This window comes from Megalobrama amblycephala, linkage group LG15, assembly GCF_018812025.1.
Source record: "Megalobrama amblycephala isolate DHTTF-2021 linkage group LG15, ASM1881202v1, whole genome shotgun sequence".
NCBI classification, from domain to species: Eukaryota; Metazoa; Chordata; class Actinopteri; order Cypriniformes; family Xenocyprididae; genus Megalobrama; species Megalobrama amblycephala.
The window spans coordinates 17,957,795-17,976,434 of NC_063058.1; the positions used below are offsets into that span (position 1 = coordinate 17,957,795).

An 18,640-nucleotide genomic window follows, 5' to 3' on the forward strand; every position below is an offset into this window, starting at 1 on the left:
AATTTTTGCCTCCATATACTTTGTGACCTATTAAAAATTATGCAGCTTCCACTGGAGTCCCCCGTCTATTTAAAGCCAAGGTGTTGACTGTAAAATGATACGGTGTATTGTCCTCGAACGCTGAACCCTGATGGTGTTCGTCTTTCAGGTTCCCGCTGTAACGTTTATCTACTGCTGGTATTGAACTGGGAAAAGTAGCGCTCGTCGGGAATGTTGGTGGACAGGTCCTGAAGTTGTTTCTTCCTGTGAATGGAAACAGTGCTTGCATTTGTTACAAAATAAACCACTCAAGTAACAGAATTATTTTTTATACTAATATAGTATTTGTTAATATTCTTAGAATTCATTAGATTTTATTTTCAGTTTTCATTTTAATTCAAGCTTTAGTAATTTTGCTGTTTTTGTAATTTGTATTAGTTTTTTTATATTTCTATTTAGCTTTAATTTATTTTCATTTCAGATTTAGGTTTTTAGACATTTTAGTACTTTAATTTAGTTACCAATGACACATTTCTAATTTTCCTTTTAAGGTGCCCTAGAATTAAAAATTGAATTTACCTTGGCATAGTTGAATAACAAGAGTTCAGTACATGGAAAAGACATACAGTGAGTCTCAAACTCCATTGTTTCCTCCTTCTTATATAAATCTCATTTGTTTAAAAGACCTCCGAAAAACAGGCGAATCTCAACATAACACTGACTGTTACGTAACAGTCAGGGTGTACGCCCCTAATATTTGCATATGCCAGCTCATGATCGAGGCATTACACAAGGGCAGCCAGTATTAACGTCTGGATCTATGCACAGCTGAATCATCAGACTAGGTAAGCAAGCAAGAACAATAGCGAAAAATGGCAGATGGAGCGATAATAACTGACATGATCCATGATTACATGATATTTTTAGTGATATTTGTAAATTGTAAAATGTTTCGTTAGCATGTTGCTAATGTACTGTTAAATGTGGTTAAAGTTACCATCGTTTATTACTGTATTCACGGAGACAAGACTGTCCTTATTTTCATTTGTAAACACTTGCAGTCTGTATCATTCATAAACACAACTTCATTCTTTATAAATCTCTCCAACAGTGTAGCATTAGCCGTTAGCCACGGAGCACCATCAAACTCATTCAGAATCAATGTAAACATCAAAATAAACACTGTACTTACGCGATTAGACATGCTGCATGACGGACACTTTGTAAAGATCCATTTTGAGGGTTATATTAGCTGTGTAAACTTTGTTTATGCTGTTAAAGGCAAGTGCGAGCTCTGTGGGCGGGGAGTGTGAGCATTTAAAGGGGCAGCAGCCTAAATCGGCTCATATTTAATGATGCCCCAAAATAGGCAGTTAAAAAAATTAATTAAAAAAAATCTATGGGGTATTTTGAGCTGAAACTTCACAGACACATTCAGGGGACACCTTAGACTTATATTACATCTTTTAAAAAGATGTTCTACAGCACCTTTAAGTTTTTCATGTAAAATAGTCTACTGACTAACTTGAAATGGTAAAATCATATAAATTAAATCTCTAAGCGGAGTTTGTTAAAGTATGATGCCTGGAAATGGCAAAAATTGCAGAGAAAATTAAAAATGGCTGACTTCCTGTTGGGTTTGGGCTACGGCTCTAAGAGAGGTATAGGCTTTATGTCGAACGTCACATGAAAAAACAGGAAAACAGGTCTCATCGCATCCTCTTGTGTTAAGTGTTAACAGCAGTATGAAATGACGGTGATATCAATCAGCTAGTTATTTTTACTGTTACCATTTTATTCAATTTTAATTCCCAAATGTTAGTTAGAAAAAAAATACTTTTAGCTATCAATCTCCATATGCGATGGACATCGGTTATGCTCATATTTGGTAGCTCCTTTGAAGGCATCTTGAGTAAAACAGCTCTATATTTAATGAAGCACATACAAAAGACCTGAACAGGAAGCAATGCAACCTGTTTTACAGAAGTTTGCTGGCATGTTAGCAGAACCTGATTTCAACAAGTGCAACATGTTCATGGATCAACATTCCAATCAACCAATCAGATTTGAGGGACAAGTTTACAGTTTATGTCAAATTAAAGGGATAATTCACCCAAAAATGAAATTTTTGTCATCATTTACACCCCCACAAGTTGTTCCAAACCTGTATAAATTTCTTTGTTCTGCTGTACACAAAGGAAGATATTTGGAAGGAAATTAGAAAAAACAAATATATCATGGTAGTCACTAGGGGGCGAGATCTGCTTGGTTACAAACATATCTTCCTTTGTGTTCAGCAGAACAAGAAATGTATACAGGTTTGGAATAACTTGAGGGGGAGTAAACAGTGACAGAATTTTAATTTTTGGGTGAACTATCCCTTTAAGGCTTACAACCAGGGTTACGTGCTTCTACATCAGTGTTATTCACATATCATTTCCCTCTGAAATGATAGGGTTAGGGATAGGGTTGGACTACATTTTCGGACCGGAATGTTGTTCCAGGATCAACAAAATATGTTGACCCAGGAACGCGTCTAACTTGGCAAAATCAGGATGTGCCTACAGAATTTCGTACATGTACGTGGAATGTAGCGCAAGGGGCACTACGTTGAAATTTAAGTAGTTTGCGCTATCGAGCCATTTTGCCTCACTGACTTCAGAAACCCTTATCAGATGTTCATTTTCACCACTTCTGATGTGTGTGCAAAGTCTCATGAGTTTTTGAGCATGTTTACGACCTCGAAAATGTGATTCATTTCAGAGAAGATGACAAAGAAGAAGTAGAATAAATGGAGAAATTCCAATAGGGTCCTTGCACCATCAGTGCTCGGGCCCTAAAATGACTGTAAAATCGTGTGTGCTAATCAAATATAGTCAATCAAACCCATTGTAACTCACTGAGCATCATGGGCCTGGGCCAGCTGTGCGTTGGTGTTGTCCAAAGCCCTGCGCAGCCCCTTATTAAAGCGCGCTTGCTGTCTTTCTAGCAGCAGTGCAGCACGGGCTGATGCCATGTGCTCGTGATGCTCCTGAAGCTCCTTCTCCCGTTGCTTCATGACAGCACTCTGCACATATTTGTTAGTTTTTTTTAACAAATACTTGTATTTTGATCTTTTGCAACATTTCATGATGTTACTTATTAATAAATAAAAGTTGCAAAAGTCATTTTTGGGCTTTACCTTCCTATCTTCTGCTTGTTGCAGCTGGTACTGTGTGTACTGCTGGAGCTCTTTAGGGCTCATTCCCTTGTAACAGTCCCTGCGCAGGCGAGACAGACCCAGCACACTAACGTTCTGTTCAGGGTTTTCCATCAGCAGGTCCCCATTTAGCTGGTTCAGGATGTCCGTCTGGTTGTTCTCCTCTTCCTCATGATGCTCTTGTAGACGTCGATGTGTGATTTCTGCAGCCTGTGGTCAAGCAGCAGCAAGGAACAATGAGAAAATTATAGTTATTTGTGAATTATAAAGTTTATTTTCTTCTTTTTGTCTCTACTTTGTGGACTTTAAAGGGATAGTTCACCGTAAAATGAAAATTTTGTCATCATTTGCTCAACCTCATGTTGTTCCAAACCTGTTTGAGTTTCTTTCTTCTGCTGAACACAAAAGAAGAATTTTAAATAATGTTGGTAACCAAACAGTTGATGGACCCCATTGACTTCCATAGTATTTTTTTCCTACTATGGAAGTCAATGGGGTCCATCAACTGTCTGGTTACCAACATTCTTCAGAAATATCTTCTTTTTTGTTCATCAGAAGAAATAAGATTTGGAACCACTTGAGGGTGAGTAAATAATGACAAAGTTTTCATTTTTGGGTGAACTATCCCTTTAAGTTGTCAGTGACTCACCAGTGCCAGGTTAAAGTTTTTGGTGGCGATGGCTGTAGCTCTTTTGCATTGTTCCTCCATTTTCTGCAATTCAAGAGCTCGGTTGTCCAGAGACAGTCTGCTCTGATCATACTGATGCACTATACAGTTTGTAAAAAGAGAAAACATTGTGATACTAGGGCTGGGAAGAATAATTTATGTGATTAATATTGGCTGTTTACAAGATTTATGGGTAAAGGCCCATTCCACTAAGAATTATAACTATAAATATAACCATAAAGAAAATTATATTAATGTCCACACCAGTGGATGATAACGCTTTAATTTTTGTCATCAGCCACTTTAAATGCTCACGCTCTTTAAAACAGGGTGGATTCTGATTGGCTGTCAATGTTTTTATCATTCATGAACTCTTTAATAACTCGATAATAAAACATTACAAAGATATTAAAATATAGGAAAAAGTTTTTAGAATAAAAATGATTGGTTAAGCAGTTTATTTCATTACAAAAAAAAAACTGAAATTACACTTGACATTTCTGTCTCCTTCATATCTGAAACTATGGCTTTGCTCCTGCATAATGTACAGTTTTCAGAAAGAATAAAGCCAAACATTTCAAGACTGGGACCAAAAATCACTGAAAAGGCCCAGCACACTTCTTGAATGGTGCCAGTTTTCACAATTCATTTCACAATGGTAAGTGTCACTTTGTAATGGTTTGTGGCACACTAAGTAGTAAGCATACTAGGTAGTAAGCACATGTGCACACTAGGTAGTAAGCACACTTGCACACTAGGTAGTAGGCAAACTAAGTAGTAAGCACACTTGCACACTAGGTAGTAGGCAAACTAGGTAGTAAGCACACTAGGTAGTAAGCACACTTTGCAAAATAGGTAGTAAGCACACATGCACATTAGGTAGTAAGCACACTAGGTAGTAAGCACACTTTGCAAACTAGGTAGTAAGCACACGTGCACACTAGGTTGTAAGCACAATAGACCCTTTTCACATGACGTCACACAGCTTCCGTTAGAACTCGATGCAGTGTATCCTCACTTCTGTCAGCATAGTGGAATACTAGCGCGACTCGAATGATCTGAACGAAAAGTGCACTCAATAGTTGTACATATGCCACAAATGTGGTTAAAGGATGATTGTAGTCGCCTAATTTCATGTAAATTCAAGGTGAGGTATTTGGCAGCCGCAGATCTCAAACAAACTTACCGATCGGCGCGATTTGCTGCTTGAAGTCGGAGGAGTTGAATACGTACTGAAGCCATACATACACTTTCTGCTGCCCGTATCTTGCGAACTTTGCTGTCTTTATTGCAGATGAAGCTGTTTATATATATTTGTGAAATAAACGCATGTTTCCAACATTTACGTGCAGTAAAAAACTTCTCATTCAAAGCTTAATGTACTACTTATTTCAGTGCCTATGTACAATGAAGATCAACATAAGCTTATTCTTTTTAAATATCAAAGTCTTTTTATACTTTTATTTTGATAAATATGGCATACATAATAATACAAATTGTGTTTAATATAATACTATTTCTACATGAAGACTGTTAATGTTGTAAAAACTGACTCATGTGCATGGCATTTTTACCATAGTATTGTCATCATTCGTCTCTTTATTGAAGAACAAGATCGTTGCATACAAAAATATACAGAGGATTTACAACAGTACTCATTGTTATAGCATCATTAAATGTACGAAATCAAATTATTTCTCCAGGGAATAACATTAAATGAACACATAGGCTACCTCCGTTTTGTATTTTCAATACACTTCTTACAAATTATACAATCTTAATATATTGCACCAGTTCAGTTTAAACTGGTTTGATGTAAAATGATCTCAAATCTTCACACCATTAATTCTTCGGAGTATTATATGTGGACGTACTTACTTCCAGATGTCCATTACTCGTAAATAAATCTCACAAGAACAATATCCATTATCATAGCCTACCAATTTCTAAAAATAAAGATTTGTTTTTAAAGACAATATTCTTGTTATTCCAAATAGGCTAACAGATTTGTGTGGACACAATCGTTGTGATAAAACTGAATTCAATGACAACATTGCTAAAATTTCTGCTCGTGGAAACCCTAAGCAAGGCAGTTACAGAAAGGAAATAATAAATATCATTACCAGAAGAAACCGACTGTGTAAATCCTTGACATAAACAGTTCGCATTTAAAGTTATTTAAGCATTTTCCCGAGAAGTCGCCGGCGCTAAGGTAAGACGGAACAACTGATACACTGCTTTGCGGATAGGCGGAAGTTAACTGACGTCATTGTGAAAAGGGTCTATAGGTAGTAAGCACACTTTGCAAACTAGGTAGTAAACACACATGCACACTAGGTAGTAAGCACACTAGTTAGTAAGCACACTAGACGCATGCCACTTAAGTACACTAGGTAGTAAGCACACTAGGTAGTAAGCACACGTGCACACTAGATAGTAAGCACACTAGGTAGTAAGCACACGTGCACACTAGGTAGTAAGCACACTAGACGCATGCCACTTAAGTACACTAGGTAGTAAGCACATTAGTTAGTAAGCACACTAGACACATGCCACTTAAGTACACTAAGTAGAAAGCACACTAGGTAGTAAGCACACTAGGTGGTAGTAAGCACACTAGGTAGTAAGCCCACGTGCACACTAGGTAGTAAGCACACTAGACGCATGCCACTTAAGTACACTAGTTAGTAAGCACACTAGACGCATGCCACTTAAGTACACTAGTTAGTAAGCACACTAGACGCATGCCACTTAAGTACACTAGGTAGTAAGCACACTAGGTAGTAAGCACACGTGCACACTAGGTAGTAAGCACACTAGGTAGTAAGCACACGTGCACACTAGGTAGTAAGCACACTAGACGCATGCCACTTAAGTACACTAGGTAGTAAGCACATTAGTTAGTAAGCACACTAGACACATGCCACTTAAGTACACTAAGTAGAAAGCACACTAGGTAGTAAGCACACTAGGTGGTAGTAAGCACACTAGGTAGTAAGCCCACGTGCACACTAGGTAGTAAGCACACTAGGTGGTAAGCACACTTGCACACTAGGTAGTAATGACACTATGTAGTAAGCACACTTGCACACTAGGTAGTAAACATACTAGTAATTTACTAAACTAAATTTGAACTAGAAGTTTACAAGGTAGTTACTACCTAGTTTGCTTACTACCACATGCCACTGACACATGCCACTATCCACTGACACATGCCAATGAAGACCGGAAGTGCCACCGGATGTGCCATTGCATCAGATGCCATGTCACTTGATGTTGATACCCCCTTTCAAAAATTGGTAAAAATGAATGAGTTTTTAGGCCTGCCATTCATCAAGTGAACTTACCTTTTTCTTGTAGCTGTTGTTTTGCTCGCTCCAGTTCTTCTTGCTGTTGTAGGCTCCATGCTCTGAGCTGCTCCTGCTGCTTCCTCAGCCGGTCCTTCTGAGCCAGATCTTCTCCAGTCAGTCCCGGAAGTATCCGCACCCCCTCCTGCTTCTTCAGCAGCTCTGGATCGTTCAGATCAAACTCGCGTCTGCTGGTAGTTTGTTGGAATTGTTGCCTAAATTGCACGATGGCTTCATTCAGCAGACGCTCATCTTTCTTCTGCCGCTGCTCCAGGACACAGGATACACGATCACTGCACAGCAGGTCATCAGCTGAAAACACACAAGAGAAGGTTTTGACTTATGACTTATGTTATTCAAGTTAGGGATGAACATTATATCGGCCACCATATCGGTATCAGTCGATATATGTTATTTTTTTAATGTTATCATTATCGGTCTGATAAGAAAATTTGGCTGTTATATTAAAGCCAATAAATAATGGATAATTTCCTTAAGCTGAGACTCTTCAGATGCGCACTGTTCTCCATGATAGTTTTGTATTGCTTGAAATATGATTGGAATCACTTGGAAAAGGAAACTGTTCAAGGGATAGTTCACCCAAAAATGAAAATGATCCCATGATTTACTCACCCTCAAGCCATCCTATGTGTATATGACTATCTTTCAGATCGGAGATATATTTAAAAATATCCTGGCTTTTCCAAGATTTATAGTGGCAGTGAATGGGGGGCCTGTTTTGAAGCCAAAAATAAATACATCCATCCATCATAAAAATATCCATTTTTAAAACTTTATAAATTAAAATAACTAGCTTCCGGCAGACGACCGTACGCATACTGTGCAAGTCGACTTGCACCACAAGAGTAACACCTGATGCGACGTATGACGCAGGATGTAGGAGTATTGTAAGCTTAGATGCCTCTCGAAGTTCAAACAAATAGGGCTGTGCAACAAACTCTTCTTTTATATTGAAATCCTTCAATATTTCTCTTTAAAATTTCTCGTTTTAGACTTCTAATTCATGACCTTTGCACATCCTCATTTGTCACTGCGTTATGCGTCAGGTCAGAGTTCACTCTTCCGCCGCAAAACGAGCATACGGCCGGAAGCTAGTTATTTTACTTTATACAATTTTAAATATGGATATTTCTCTTACAAAATCCCATTGCTTCATTTTAGAAGGCCTTTATTAACCCCCTGGAGCTGTATGGATTATTTTTATGATGGATGGATGCATTGATTTTGGGCTTCAAAACAGACCCCCCATTCACTGCCATTGTAAATCTTTGGAGAGCCAGGATATTTTTAAACATATCGCTGATTGTGTTCACCTGAAAGAAGATAGTCACATACACCTAGAATGGCTTGAGGGTGAGTAAATCATGGGATAATTTTCATTTTTGGGTGAACTATCCCTTTAAGTGCAACATGTGCAGCGCAAGTCTAACATAAAATGCACAAAAAACTTCAACGTCAATGTATGATTAAATAAATTAAATAAATATTTTGTGATAATAGATACAGAATAAACAAAAATACTTTAAAAATCAGTATTACATTTTAAAATCATTTATTTCTTTTGATTGTTGCAGGTTCTGGTCACACACTCACCATAGACTTTCAGTTCATTTGCTTCGCGTTGGTCTTTCTCTCTTCGTTCTTTAACTTGATGGTCGAGAGCATCCTTGTCAAGCTGTCCAAGACAGAAATCAACAAAACGAATTTGTAAATGCTGTTTACAGCAATATAAAGATGTCTCCAGCAAACAGACTTACTCCAATCGTGCGGACTTTGTCATTAAAGATCCTCTCTCGTCGTTGCAGCTCCCTGTTTCTCTTTCTGTCAAGTTGAACAGCTGTTATTCGGTCTGACAGAAGCTCAACTTGATCCATTGTATATCAACACTATAAATCGATATAGCGAGCAATACAATAATGAATGTTTCAATCGACCAACTGGACGTCACGAAACGAGAAACCCACAAACAAACACGTTGCTAAGATACTGAATATACATGTTTGAAAATGGCGCCCTCTCTCTGTTATTTCTCATGATGCAGCTGCCGGTTGCATAAAATTACGCTTAAAGCTGCAATATGTAATATTTTTGCAGTAAAATATCCAAAAACCACTAGACTAGTGTTATATATTTTGTTCACTTGAGTACTTACAATATCCCAAATGTTTCCAACTATTTGTAAATTGTGAGAAAATTGCAGTTTTAACAAAGGCTCCGGGACTCGTGAGGAGTCGCCTGTCAATTGCGTCATACGAGCGTTACCCTCGGTTTCCAGTTTTATTTTGTAAAAACCATGGAAACACCAAAGACGCTTTAATATTTACATGTTTTAATAGGCAAGGGAACAACTGTTTTGATATATTTATAGACAGAAAACTAATTGTTGTTATATATCTCAACACGTTTAGTCTTATTGTTTAAATCAATTTTCTTGATTTTTTGCGAGTAACATGCACTATTTTGTCAAGTAGCTAACATAGCATAATCAGATGCAGCTTTATTTTTAGTAACAGTAATACAGAATTTTCTCCATCATACAATACGTTTTAAAATGAATTGCATGCCATTTATCAACACAAGCCATCCAGCATTTAATATGATATTCTAAAATCGATCTATCTTACTGCAGTGTGTAACAGTGTCTCACAGCAGCCGCCAAGTGAACGCAACGCAAAGTAACGTTATAACATCATTTTCAACACACTCAAATGTATCTAATATGATAAACAGAGCTGCGTTACCTCATACTCATGACCGGAAAAGCGGCGCCGGCGACTGTGGCATAATAAAAGTTCTGCTGAGGCGTGTGTTGTGCAATCGCTCCTCGTTCAGCTCCCACAACACTCGGTCCTGCTCTGCTTCATACTACAGTGACGTTAATAATCACATCCATGAACATGATTTCTTCCCGACTCCTATCCCGATTGTTTGCACCGGCTGTGATATGGAGACCACGTGCCCCAAGATTCTGCGCTCAAACTTGGCGTCATCAAGCTACGCCTTTGTTTTGAATAGGCCTCTAGCGACCTCTAGAGGACAGAAATATTACATATTGCACCTTCAAAAGTTAGTCATCTAATTTTTTTTCTTCAAGACTGGTCCTAATTTAAGTCAGTTAAATCATTGGTCTAATTAGAACTGAAAATCTTTGAACTGAAAAATTGATCACCCACCCCTTAGTCTACTGCTAACTGGTCAAACTAGTTCACATAGTGGCTAGGTTTATTTTTATATTAGTGGCTAGGTTTATGCAACTGTTGTTAAACGGAATGGCTAAAATTAATTACACCATACACACACAAATACATTTTTATTATAGATTTGAACAGTAGATACACATTTCAAAACATCTGCTCTGACCCTTTTACCTTCTTTTTTTATTACTGCAAGTCCATGAACCTTTGCTCACTATAAATTCCACTGATAAGTGAATCCAGTGTGCTTTTTTTGATGCTGCAGCCTTCAAACATTGGCTTTTTGTGCATTTGTGCAATTTTTTTGACATACTGTAATCTTATTTTATTGTAAATCTTTTAATGACATTTTTTAAATTGATGACAAAATATAAAAATATAAAAAAAATATAACATTTTATTGTTAAAAAACAGACCTTGCAATAACAGTATAACATTCAACATTAGGTTTTAATGTTTCAAAGTAATAAAACCGATCACATATCAGGTTAAACTGGAAGTTGATGTAAACTTGTAACACACCCACTTTTGTTTTTGAAGTTTATTCTACATACATTCCTTGTACAATGTTTTCACTTCTGTTAAAGTTCCTTTTAAAAGTCTTTGATGACATGTTGTATTGTCCAGTTTTGTCCTGTGCATGTTTGCAAAATGAGATGATAGTAGGAATCCTGTCCTTGGCTGATCTCAAGACATCGGTTTGTTTTTCTATTTCTTATTGCATTTCCCTAAATTTAAAATGAAAACCATGAAATTACATTTTATTGATTATATTAATTATATATACATACAGAACAGAGAATAACCACACACTTAACAATGTTACTTTTCTTTTTCTTTTTTTTTTTAACAATTTCTCAGTACTTAGGTCACTTTTTCAAAACTCTTCACACACTTATTTATCATTGCTTTTGCACAAAATTCATTCAATGTCGGCGTCTTTCAATTTACAAGAATTCTTTTTTCACATACACACAAACACCTACCAAAAATGTATGTACTATACAGGCCAATTGCACATTTACATACTCTTTTCAAAACTGTTAAACTTAAATTCACAGCCAAGAACAATACGAAAATGAATAAGACAGAAATTTGCACCATTTCTACGGTAACACTATATTAAGATATATTCTGAATCTAAAGAAATCCAATACTATCAAAGGAATTAGATGTAACTGAACACCTACAGAAGTGTTAGTCTTTCAATTTCATTACCATCCATTCAAAAGAGGAAAACTTAGGAAAAATGTATTGTAATGCAAAATTGTCCATGTAACATAAACTGCAGTGAATTATAAGCAGTATAAGTGTTTTTTTGTAAAGAAATTTTACAAAAGTAAACATTGTGTAATGCTTTCTGATGTTAGTGTGTTATGATTTGCAAAGTGTGTTTGTTGGGTAAAAACCTTTGCTAGTGTTATGGAAGAAAGACTTGATTTGAGACATGTATGAAGTGTTTTGGTAATTTTGGTGCATTTTGAATGAGAAATTAACTGCTGTGCCAAGTTGAAAGATGGTTAGGAGAACTGTGTGAAGTTTTGAAAAAAAAAAATATATATAAAAATGCACATCAGGACCATACCTGAGTGAAGTCCCAGTAAATACTCAGTCCTTTCTCCTTGGCTTTTTTACAGTCATGTAACCCTGGTGTGCTTCCACTACCGGGATCCGTTAGACAACGGTTGGAGTTATACTTGTGAGATTTGATGCCTCCAATGTAGATCTCTCCATTACGATTGTAGTAACAATGCTGTAAGAGATGTTGAAATGAAGAGTGTGTTTTGGACGTAGATATTCACAGCAAAGGTTTACATACAGTACCTGAGAGTCATAGTAATGACACTCATAGAGAATAGGTACACTTCCAGGAACAGGCCCTTCATCAACGCAGTAGCCTTCTTGAAGATCATTCTTCAACTGTCAAGAGAAACAAACAGCAGAGGTTTGGGGATTACTTGTTTAGATGGACCAACTATAAACTTTATTTATTTATTTATCCTTTCTTGGGAGGGAAATTGTGTATATCAGAAGACTCTGAGCAACTTACCGCACCATAACCCATTATATCTTCCAAGCTTTCTAGCTGAGGATAAATATTTTCCAGATACCATTTGAAAGGCTTACATTTGAGTTTCTCTCGTAACTGTTTTCTTTCAGTCACATCACCAATATCAATCCCATGATCCTAGAGGAAAAACAGTAATTTTATTAACATGGTTCAGGCTGATGATATGAAGATCAATGAAATGAAGTTATAAACAAGACTGTTAATGTTCAACTGACCTTGAAACAATGTTTACTATTACTATACCTTTAGAGGAAGATTCCAGGCAATATTCACATTTGATTTATATTCATCCAGCCAGATTTCAGCTACTCTCAGAGCATTTCGAATCATGGCTTTGCTGAGATCTGGTGAATAAGGCTTATGTGCTCTTTCAATGTGAGCAATCTTTGAACATGGCACCACTTCAATACTCCCACCACAGAGCCAGACCTGATTTATTATTAAATATCAGATATTGATCAAATTCAAGCACTTTTTACATGTTATATGCATTTTATGTTGCCACAATATGCAGTAATAACTTACACGTATTGCTAGTTCAACATTTTCACCCCCATAAATTGTCATTCCTTCATCCAAAACTCCAATTTTTCCCAGGAATTGACGATCAGCGACAAGGATACCCATGATTGAGGGACTCCTAACAATGCAGAAAAAGATGCATATCTTCAATCAAATCATAAACTGCAAACAGTAGCCTATTTATCAATGTAGGCATGAAATGGAAGTTACAATAGTCTTTTCCATATTGTGAAGTATATTCGAGTGAAACGACTTCTTGAACAAGAAAAAAAATGTATGGCAAGTGCATAATGTATAGTGCATCATTTGGGACACAACTAGGGTGTTTAAAATGGTGAAAAAGTTACATCACTTACTTCCCTGGTTCTGATGGGTCGTTAAGTTTGTACCATTCTGGCCGAAAAGACTCGTACATGCACCAAAGGTTCCAGTCAAATGCATGAGCAGCGGGAATATACTTAACAACCTCCAGTGTGTCAAAAAGCACTTTGTCAAACACTGGCGACAGCACTATTGTTCTGTCTGTTTTGATTCTTGCAAGCAGTGGCTCTACCCTGGAACAATAAGGCAGTCATATGTTTAGTTGGCAAAGATAATACGTCCCTCATGTTATCGTACTCAGACAGAGGTAGTATTTACCATTCCTTGTGAACCTCAATGTGGGCATCCAGAATAGCCACCACCTGGCCTGTGGCCGCTTCCCAGCCTGATATTCTTGCCTTAGCAAGGCCCATCTGCCTTTTGTGTCTCACTTTCTTGATTAAGCCAGGTTTGTCTTTATTAATTAGACCAATGTACTCATCTAGAGGCATTTGCAGATCCTCTGTCAAGAAATTAAAATATGCATATTTAATTATTAATATTTATAATACTGTATAATCAGTTATAATATTTAATAGAATTAATGCACTGTGTAAATATTTTTCTTAATCAGTGTTTTTGTCTTTTAGCAATTTTTCTGTATTCTTCATTAATTAAGGATACTTTTCTTGATTACATTTTTCCATGCTTAACACATAAAAAACTATTTAGAAACAATTTTAGAACAACTAAATATCTTAAATATTTTTACTTCTCAAATAAATGTAACACATATTTAGAGTAAAACGAACCATTCAAGCTGTAGTCGTCCACCAGGATGATTTCTGTTAGCAGATGAGCAGGTGTTTTGTCAATGATGCTGCGGATTGCCCTTTTAATGATTGATAGAGCCTCGTTTAAATAAATCAGAATCACACTAATAGACGGAAGGTCCTTAGGGTAGATCTTCACAGCACATCTGTATATATACATATGCAAATGAGTTTATGCCAACACTACCAGTAAGTTTGGAGTAAGTTTTCTGAAAGAAATCAATACTTTTATTTAACACACACACACACACACACACACACACATATATACTATATATATATATATATATATATATATATATATATATATATATATATATATATATATATATATATATATATAATGTATATGCAATGTTGGGGAAAGTTACTTTTAAAAGTAATGCACTACATATTGTGTTACTCCCTAAAAAAGTAACTAATTGTGTTAGTTACTTTTTATGGAAAGTAATGTGTTACATTACTTTTGTGTTACTTTTTCTCATCTGGGCTGGGCTCTTTGTTTGTTTTTATAACAACAAAAAAAGTTATATTTTTGGCAAGTGTAAAGGCCCTTTCACACCAATAGTGAAATGAATAAGCCACAGGCTGAAGGAAATGCAAATCCACGCCTGTACAGTAGAGGGCGCAGCTCAAACAAACAAGCCTCAGCTGTGCTGCCATTCTGGATTGCAGAAGAATAGGATGCAGGAGAAGTAAATGTAGAACTAGTCTACTAGTCTAGAATAACCATCATTTTTGTATAGCGCACACCACGCCTCTGCACACACTCCCAATTTCTCTCAACATGCGGACAGGAGAGCTGTCAGTCAATAAATGGGAAAACAAAGTAACTTGTGTTACTTATTTGAAACAGTAACCCAGATATTTTCTTATAAACTTAAAAGTAATGTGCTACTTTACTAGTTACTATTTTCAACATTGATAATATGAAGAAATTTTACTTCTTTGCCATCGCAGGAATAAATTACATTTTAAAAATATATTAAAGTTATAAAGCTGTTACCTGTGGTCTCGAGTATCAGGGATTGTTCTGTTCACTGGTAATCTGTTACTGAGGAACACATTGTATCCGTAGTCCTGAAACTGTCTCTCTGCTTCCATCTGTTCCTCTTCTGTGAGTTCAGCTCCCCATGAACGGAATAGAGGCGACTTTGGATACAACTTCTTAATCTCAATTTTCTGCTCCACAACAGCTTCTTTGACTTTTTGATTTTTGAACTCTATGAATTTGGCTGAAAAATCAAAGTATATAACAGTTGAACATCCTTTTAATCATTGATAATGTTCTCAAAATGTAAACTCACCTATTTTATGAACTTGATCTTCTATTCTCTTCAGTCTTCTAAGAACCTCCAGATCTTCTGGCCTTTGTAACCTTTTGCCATTACTCTTCTCCTGTCTGATAAATGACATGTACACAAGACTGTAAACTATAACACCAATAACTAACACACCAACTCTTGCAGCAATCCTCATTTTAATAATGTCCTTGCAGCTGTGACAATCTTAGGAAGTTTATGAATGCCTATTCATAATGTTGCCTTTAAACAAAGGTGTAGTTCACTGGTTCTGAAACCTCTGATATGAGTTATGGGAGTGGTTAATGTTATTGCTGATTTTGTCAAAGGCATAAAGTCAAAGTTCTTCAGGAGAACTTGAGTAAGTGTCTGACATATGATATAGGGAGTGTATATATTATATATCTTATGCTCACCAAGCCTGAATTTCATAAAAAATATAGTTAAAAGTGTTAATTTAATGTGTACAATTTAAAGGTGCCCTTGATTCAAAAATTGAATTTACCTTGGCATAGATACATGGAAAAGACATACAGTGAGTCTCAAACTCCATTGTTTCCTCCTTCTTATATAAATCTCATTTGTTTAAAAGACCTCTGAAGAACACGCGGATCTCAACATAACACCGACTGTTACGTAACAGTCGGGATCATTAATATGTACGCCCCCAATATTTGCATATGCTAGCTCATGTTCCCAACATTATGAAAAGGCATTAGACAAGGGCAGCCAGTATTAACGTCTGGATCTGTGCACAGCTGAATCGTCAGACTAGGTAAGCAAGCAAGAACAACAGCGAAAAATGGCAGATGGAGCATTAATAACTGACATGATTCATGATAGCATGATATTTTTAGTGATATTTGTAAATTGTCTTTCTACATGTTTCGTTAGCATGTTGCTAATGTACTGTTAAATGTGGTTAAAGTTACCATCGTTTATTACTGTATTCACGGAGACAAGAGCCGTCGCTATTTTCATTTTTAAACACTTGCAGTCTGTATAATTCATAAACAACTTCATTCTTTATAAATCTCCAACAGTGTAGCATTAGCCGTTAGCCACGGAGCACTATCAAACTCATTCATAACCAAATATAAACATTCAAATAAACACTGTACTTACGCGATTAGACGCTGCATGACGAACACTTTGTAAAGATCCATTTTGAGGGTTATATTAGCTGTGTGAACTTTTTTTATGTTGTTTAAGGCAAGCGCGAGCTCCGTGGGCGGGGAGCACGAGAATTAAAGGGCCAGCAGCCCTGAATCGGCTCATTTATAATGATGCCCCAAAATAGGCAGTTAAAAAAATGAATTAAAAAAAAATCTATGGGGTATTTTGAGCTGAAACTTCACAGACACATTCAGGGGACACCTTAGACTTATATTACATCTTTAAAAAAAGTTCTAGGGCACCTTTAAAATAATTTTCTATTTTCAATACATTTTAAAAGTAGTCTTTACTGTCCCTTTTGATCAATTTAATGCTGAAAAAAGTATTAATTTCTTCAAGCTGCTTCCCGTAAGTTTTGCCTCTTTGTTGACATCTCTATTTGAAACCAGCAATTGCAGTTATTTGTGGAATTATCATCTTTATGTGGGTTGTGCATCGGCAAGGCTCCTCAGCGTAGATAAATCTAATGTTTTGAGGAGAATGTTTGCTGTCAGTCACCGCACCGGTGGATACTGTACAGATACTTCAGAATAACAGATTGTAGTCTTGGAAGTATGACCAAAAAGAATTTTCACCGGAAAATGTCATCTGAACAAGTAAAAAATCTGCCACTTTTGTTCTGACCAACTGAGAAAAAAGCATTACAATAAATCACGCTACCAATGGTGATTAAATTGAACGATCGCTTAGCTCGGATCATGTCAAACCATGCATATTATTATTGTAATATTTTGTTCTCAAATTGTTAATGTTAACAACATCAGCATTGTGTGACTACGTGTATTTAATGTGTATTAGCGTTACCTGTAGATTTCAATTTCTGTACAGTCTAATCTCTAATTGTCCTTTTGTCATACAATCTGCCATCAAAATGATAAGTTTAATGCTATAAATGATCCTTCACCTGCAGCATCCTCACATGTGATTTAGCCTACTAGCTGGGACTCGTTCTTTATGTAAACAGACGTGACGTAATGAAGCAAAGATGAACAGCTGCATGCGGACCTTCACAGAACATTCAGGACGTTCTCTGAACGTTTAGGGAAACATTTTTTATTTGGAAATGATTTCAGAACATCCCTGCTGCCCTTGTCAAAAAGTTTAATTGAAAATTAGAGCTAAATTGACTAACAAAAGTGGCTGTTCAAACAAAAACTAATTTTTCTTAAATGTCTTACAAAAAAATAAAAAAAAAGCACTTTACAGGTATTTTCTGGATTATTATTATGAAACCTTTTCTTTAAAATACAAATCACTTGCAGTAAGTCATTAGCTGACAACAGGACATGCATGAGCTAATGTAATTACTATATCACTACATCAGCAGCTACACTGCAGTCTTTAAATGAAGCAACATGCAGCAGAACATCATTTTTCTGGATCATCAATGACTAAAGCACAGGCTCAATGGTGACCCACAAACCTCAGATAACAGAACATTAAACACTAACAGATCTCTCTAGATCTCAGCATCTTCACTTTTTACAAACCAGACTGACTTTATTTCTTTCATTCAAAACTTCTTAATGAGATGTTGCCGTTTTATTGAAAATAATAAAGTTTAAAGTCACTGTTATGGAGGTAAGCACTTGCTTTAGTTGGGCTCTTGATTCTTGACATTTTAACTTTAGTTTTTGTAACTGTGTTTTTTAAAGCACATTTGTTATTTAAAAAAAGTCTGATCAGATGAATTTGGTTGCTTATGGATAATGATTTAATCATCATACAGTGGCTTTATTCACTGATCTCTGAATATAATATTCCTTTCACATTGTTGTAGTGCTATAATACTTTATAAATAAATCAGGACTATGTAGACTTACACAGACATCAAAATTCAAGTGTATGAACCTCAAAAATGGTGAAAAAAAGTTTTCAAATAAACAGATTAACTCTGAGCATCACAAAACAAGCTACTGAAGTCACAAAAAAGATTTTTGTTTATTGTCACCATTGTTGAGGATCATTCACTGATGTCTGTGTGAGTCTGAAAGACACTGATCAAAACTCTGTATAATGAATTTAAAAAA

At 36.2% G+C, this 18,640-nt stretch overlaps 2 protein-coding genes across 2 annotated transcripts; both read right to left on the bottom strand.

Annotated features, from left to right (window-relative positions):
- Window positions 1-18: 18 nt before the first annotated feature.
- On the bottom strand, window positions 19-9,187 carry ribc2 (RIB43A domain with coiled-coils 2). Its single transcript, XM_048158921.1, has 7 exons — window positions 8,971-9,187; window positions 8,807-8,888; window positions 7,193-7,504; window positions 3,828-3,946; window positions 3,161-3,388; window positions 2,880-3,046; window positions 19-243 (listed from the first exon to the last, which is right to left on the bottom strand). Exons 1-7 carry the CDS (start codon window positions 9,085-9,087, stop codon window positions 165-167), a joined length of 1,104 nt encoding a protein of 367 aa, XP_048014878.1. The 5' UTR covers window positions 9,088-9,187; the 3' UTR covers window positions 19-164.
- A 1,393-nt stretch (window positions 9,188-10,580) lies between these two features.
- Window positions 10,581-15,873, bottom strand: galnt8a.1 (polypeptide N-acetylgalactosaminyltransferase 8a, tandem duplicate 1). The gene is made up of 11 exons (XM_048158729.1): window positions 15,441-15,873; window positions 15,140-15,368; window positions 14,113-14,279; window positions 13,640-13,823; window positions 13,357-13,554; window positions 13,004-13,118; window positions 12,722-12,907; window positions 12,458-12,595; window positions 12,232-12,327; window positions 11,993-12,160; window positions 10,581-11,135 (listed from the first exon to the last, which is right to left on the bottom strand). The coding sequence occupies exons 1-11, from the start codon at window positions 15,610-15,612 to the stop codon at window positions 11,001-11,003; spliced, it is 1,788 nt and encodes a 595-aa protein (XP_048014686.1). The 5' UTR covers window positions 15,613-15,873; the 3' UTR covers window positions 10,581-11,000.
- Between the last annotated feature and the right edge of the window lie 2,767 nt (window positions 15,874-18,640).